We start from the raw sequence: 4,758 nt of genomic DNA, 5'->3' as shown, positions 1-4,758 counted from the left end.
GGAGGAGAAGGGGGCAGGCAGCGCTGCCTGCACGGCAGGGACCCCTTGCCCACAGCTCTGCATCAGTGCTCTCCACCAAGGAATCTGGTGGGGCTCTCACCCCATGGGGCGCTTTGCAGCTCCCACCCCAGCGGGTCTGGCCCAGCATGGTCAGCAATGGCCTGCTCTCCCCGCAGGCGTGAGCACAGCAAGCCTGCCCCGTGGCTGTCCCACCTCATCCTGTCCACCCCATCCCACCCCATCCCATCCCATCCCTCCCTTCCAGTACATCTGCCATGGGCCCAGCTCTCTTGCCACCTCCCACCACTCTTCTCTGCTCCTCCAGGTCTTCTACAACAACAAGGGCTACCACAGCATGCCCACCTACCTCAACGCTCTCAACAATGCCATCCTGCGAGCCAACTTGCCCAAGAGCAAAGGCAACCCTGCTGCCTACGGTGAGGGCCTGGAGGTGTTTAAGGGCAGAAGCATGTCAGGAGCAGCTTTACGGCATGGTCCAACCAGGCTCTAAAATGCAGTGTCCCCCCTTGGACCAAGCAGGGTAGTGCCCAGTTGGGGCAGGGGGGTCACACACCTTGGCTGTGAGATCTGGGCTAGGCAGATCTCTCTGAGGTCTGGGCTGGGGCAGAACATCCCAAAGTGCTGCCTGAAGGCACCTGGGCTTGCGACATGTCCGAGGATGCTCTCTGCCAGCCAGTGAGGGAGGGCTTGGCCTCGAGGTGCTTGGTTGCTTCAGACACCGCTCCTGCCGAGCTGCAGGGAGGAAGCCTGTGCTCCCCCTCAGAGCCAGGGCCAGGCAGGCTGCAGGCAAGATTTTCTGTCCTGAGCCAGCTTTCATCGTCCCGTGTTTCTTCTTGGGCCTTCCTGCAGGCATCACGGTCACCAACCACCCCATGAACAAGACGAGCGCCAGCCTGTCCCTGGATTACCTGTAGGTCCAGGGAGTGGGTTTGAGGGAGGGTGGCGTCCCATGGAGGGGAGGGAGCTCCTCACTGCGGTTTGCAGGGGAATGCCAAGGCTTCTGCCCTGCAGGCTAGGGGGTGACACACCGGGTGGCTGTGACGTGGGGGTCTCTGTGCCGTGCCCTGCCCTGTGCACAGCGACTGTCCCATGCCAGGGCGGGTGGCCCTTCCCAGGGCAGCTGAGGGTGACGGGGTCCCTGCTCTCCTCCTTGCTCCCCATGCAGCCTGCAAGGCACGGACGTGGTGATTGCCATCTTCATCATCGTGGCCATGTCCTTCGTGCCAGCCAGCTTTGTGGTGTTCCTGGTGGCCGAAAAGGCCACCAAGGCCAAACACCTGCAGTTCGTGAGTGGCTGCGACCCCGTCATCTACTGGTTGGCCAACTACGTGTGGGACATGGTGAGCAGGGCACATGGCCCCACCAGCCAAGCCCCCAGGGTCGGGCGGGTGGGTGGGCAGTCACGGAAGTTTCTGTCTTCTCCAGCTGAACTACCTGGTGCCGGCCACGTGCTGCATCATCATCCTGTTCGTGTTCGACCTCCCGGCATACACCTCTCCCACCAACTTCCCCGCTGTCCTCTCCCTCTTCCTGCTCTACGGGTACGTTGCTCAGAGGGGTGGTCAGGGTGCACTGGTGGGTCCTTCCAATGCCTTATCTACACTGTGGCTACGTGGGCAGGATCTGGCCTCAGGGCTGCCCATCTGGCTGATGTTCTGCAGCTCCTGTAGCTGGTGGGCTGCAAGGGCCGGGGTGGGAGAGACTGGGGAGGATGGGGCTGGGAGATGGGCAATCCCAAGGCTTGACGGTTGGCGCTGCCCGGTCCCTCTCCTGCCACGCTGACGTGCGCTTCTGCCGCTCGCATTCTCAGCTGGTCCATCACCCCCATCATGTACCCTGCCTCCTTCTGGTTCGAGGTGCCCAGCTCCGCCTACGTCTTCCTCATTGTCATCAATCTCTTCATCGGCATCACGGCCACCGTTGCCACGTTCCTGCTGCAGCTCTTTGAGCACGACAAGGTATGGGATTCACAGCTCTGCCTGAGACCACCAGGAAGGGAGAAGCTGCCGTCGGGTCATGGGACAGCTCAGGCTGGGAGGGACTTCAGGAGGTCTCTGCTCCAAACTCCTGCTCCCAGCAGGGTCAGCTGTGAGACCAGACCAGCCTGTATCTTGGTGGGGATCCTGATGCTACCATGCGCTCACTGTCCTCAGGGGTGTTTCTGATGGTCGTGTCCTCTCTGCCCATCCCCACAGGATCTGAAGGTGGTGAACAGCTACCTGAAGAGCTGCTTCCTTGTATTCCCTAACTACAACCTGGGCCATGGCTTGATGGAGATGGCCTACAACGAGTACATCAACGAATACTATGCCAAGATCGGTATGGCCTCTCGTTCCCTCCCTCCCTTGCTCCAGGGCATGTGGGGCTGGGGGGACCACAGTGCTGGCACACCCCCTTTGTCTGCCCTGTGGGGCTTCCCAGAGCAACCGGGAGCAAAAAGCTCCAGGATGTGAACTAGACTGTGTACAGGAAGAGACACGGTTGAGGGTCAGCCATGGTGTGGTGCCGGTGATGCTGAAAACGGTTCCTTGGGCCATCCTGAATAGCAGCCCCACGGGGAGAGGAGGTTCTGAGCCCCGGCAGAGTTGTGTGTTTCTGCTGCTGTTGCACACTGCCTGTGGTGGGGCCGTGGTGGGGCCGTCACCTGGGCTTGCGACATGTTGGTGGGGCTGTGGTGGGGCCATGGTGGGGCCATGCTGTGATAAGAGGGATGGGCTCTTTCCTTCCAGACATGGTCTCTTGCTTGCAGGGCTGCACTGCCCAGACAAAATGAGCCTTTTGCTACTCGCAGCTTCAGCTTGGCCTCAAAAAGCTCTTGCTGCTCTCTGCTTCTCAAGCAGCTTCCGTATATAAGGTGCTGCTGGCATCATGAGAGGCAATTTTGGGGCAGGATCTGACAAATCCATCCAATACGCACTCTCAGTTGGGTTGATTCACTCTACTGAGGTTGAAAAGTTGCAAGATGATTTCAACAGCACACGCTGTGAATGGAAAGCCTTGTTGTGAGCAGCCCTGGTGCCAGCAGCACCGACCAGCCCAGGCAGCTGCGGCAGGGGAGGGGATGCGGGAGCAGGACAATGTCATTGTCACAGGCCAGCTCAAGACAGTACGACTGGGTTGTCCCCATGGGAAGGTGTCCCCAGCCACTCTCTCCTCTTCCTCCCACTCAGGGCAGTTCGATAAAATGAAATCGCCCTTTGAATGGGACATCGTGACGCGGGGGCTCGTTGCCATGACAATCGAAGGCTTCGTCGGCTTCTTCATCACCATCATGTGCCAGTACAACTTCTTCCGGAAGCCCCAGTGAGTGTGGCCGGGGAGCAGGGGGCAGGCTAGGCGGGGCTGGCTGCGGGGAAAAGCTTTGCCGTCGGGATCCCTTAGCTCAAGGCTGCCCCTCCGGTGGGTGCGAGCAGGGGAGCTGCCCATCCCCGGCAGGGATGCGGGCAGGCGGCTCCCGTGCCTGCATCCCCACCCCGGCCCGTGCACCCTCCCGCAGGCGGCTGCCCGTCTCCACCAAACCCATCGAGGACGACATCGATGTGGCCAATGAGCGGCACCGTGTCCTGCGCGGCGACGCTGACAACGACATGCTGAAGATCGAAAACCTCACCAAGGTGCAGCAGCGGGGCAGCGGCAGTGGGGGATGCTCCGGTGCTGCAAGGAGACACCTCGGAGCCCTCCCATCTGAGGGATTTGGGTCGGGGCTGGGGGTCCGGGAGCTTCCCGGCAGGCTGAGCCGCCATCCCCTGCCCCGCCAGGTGTACAAGTCCCGCAAGATCGGGCGCATCCTGGCTGTGGACCGGCTGTGTGTGGGCGTGCGGCCCGGGGAGTGCTTTGGGCTGCTGGGCGTCAACGGTGCAGGCAAGACGACCACCTTCAAGATGCTGACAGGGGACGAGAGCACCACGGGTGGAGAGGCCTTCGTTAATGGGCACAGGTCAGGGGGCACGGGCTGGGTGGGAGGTGGGGACTGCCCGCTGTCCTGGGGACGGGACAGGGTCTGCTTGGGGGTCTCCCAGGATGAAGCAGCGTGAGTCTGCCCGTGTGGCTCCGTGGGACTCTGCAGTCCTGTTCCTGGGCTGACCATCATCTGGTGGGTGGCAAGGGACACTGGCTCTGAGCCAAGGCTGCCCATTGTGGGCTACGTGGTAGAAGATGCTCCAGTATAAAGGCGTGTGAAAGGGGGATGAGCAACAGGGTGCTCCCGAAAAGCAATTCCTTCTTCCCACGGCCCCTCCATCGTCTCCCACAGCATCCTGAAGGAGCTTCTGCAGCGCAGAAATCCGCCCTCCCTTAACACAGCATCCTGCAGGAGCTTCTGCAGGTTCCGCAGAGCTTGGGCTACTGCCCCCAGTTCGATGCGCTCTTCGATGAGCTGACAGCCCAGGAGCACCTGGAGCTCTACACCCGCCTGCGCGGCATCCCCTGGAAGGACGAGGAGCGGGTAGGGCTCTGGGCGGGCAGTTGCCAGCGCCCGAAGGCTGGCGCTGTGCCTCAGGAATGACATATCACCAGCAGGGACTGAGCTGGTGTCACTGCCCTCATGGCAGTGCCGCTCCAGTGGTACACCCACGTGGGGTACCGGGACCGGGCACATGCGCTTGCAGGCCCCCACCGCCCATGGCCCTGCCAGGGGCTGCCATGGGGCTCCCCTGACTGGCGCATCGCTTGTGGTCCCCTTGGCAGCAGGCCCGTGCTGTGGAGCCCAATTGCTTGCCTACTGCCTGCTGGTACCCT

General features: G+C 61.8%; 1 protein-coding gene across 1 annotated transcript in view; it reads left to right on the top strand.

Annotated features, from left to right (window-relative positions):
* The window catches only part of ABCA2 (ATP-binding cassette, sub-family A (ABC1), member 2), a 45,863-nt gene that overhangs the window by 32,001 nt on the left and 9,104 nt on the right, over positions 1 to 4,758 (top strand). Inside the window, exons 34-43 of the mRNA XM_009322346.1 lie at positions 326 to 437; positions 871 to 931; positions 1,187 to 1,361; positions 1,447 to 1,562; positions 1,832 to 1,979; positions 2,217 to 2,340; positions 3,192 to 3,324; positions 3,518 to 3,635; positions 3,780 to 3,958; positions 4,324 to 4,465. Of these exons, the coding sequence (XP_009320621.1) occupies positions 326 to 437; positions 871 to 931; positions 1,187 to 1,361; positions 1,447 to 1,562; positions 1,832 to 1,979; positions 2,217 to 2,340; positions 3,192 to 3,324; positions 3,518 to 3,635; positions 3,780 to 3,958; positions 4,324 to 4,465 (1,308 nt within the window). The remainder of the gene's footprint in view (positions 1 to 325; positions 438 to 870; positions 932 to 1,186; positions 1,362 to 1,446; positions 1,563 to 1,831; positions 1,980 to 2,216; positions 2,341 to 3,191; positions 3,325 to 3,517; positions 3,636 to 3,779; positions 3,959 to 4,323; positions 4,466 to 4,758) is intronic.

The sequence above is a fragment of the Pygoscelis adeliae genome, unplaced genomic scaffold, assembly GCF_000699105.1.
Source record: "Pygoscelis adeliae isolate BGI_AS28 unplaced genomic scaffold, ASM69910v1 Scaffold584, whole genome shotgun sequence".
Taxonomy (NCBI): domain Eukaryota; kingdom Metazoa; phylum Chordata; class Aves; order Sphenisciformes; family Spheniscidae; genus Pygoscelis; species Pygoscelis adeliae.
Note: the sequence above shows the minus strand (reverse complement) of the source record. Positions and strands in the feature narration are given on the sequence as shown.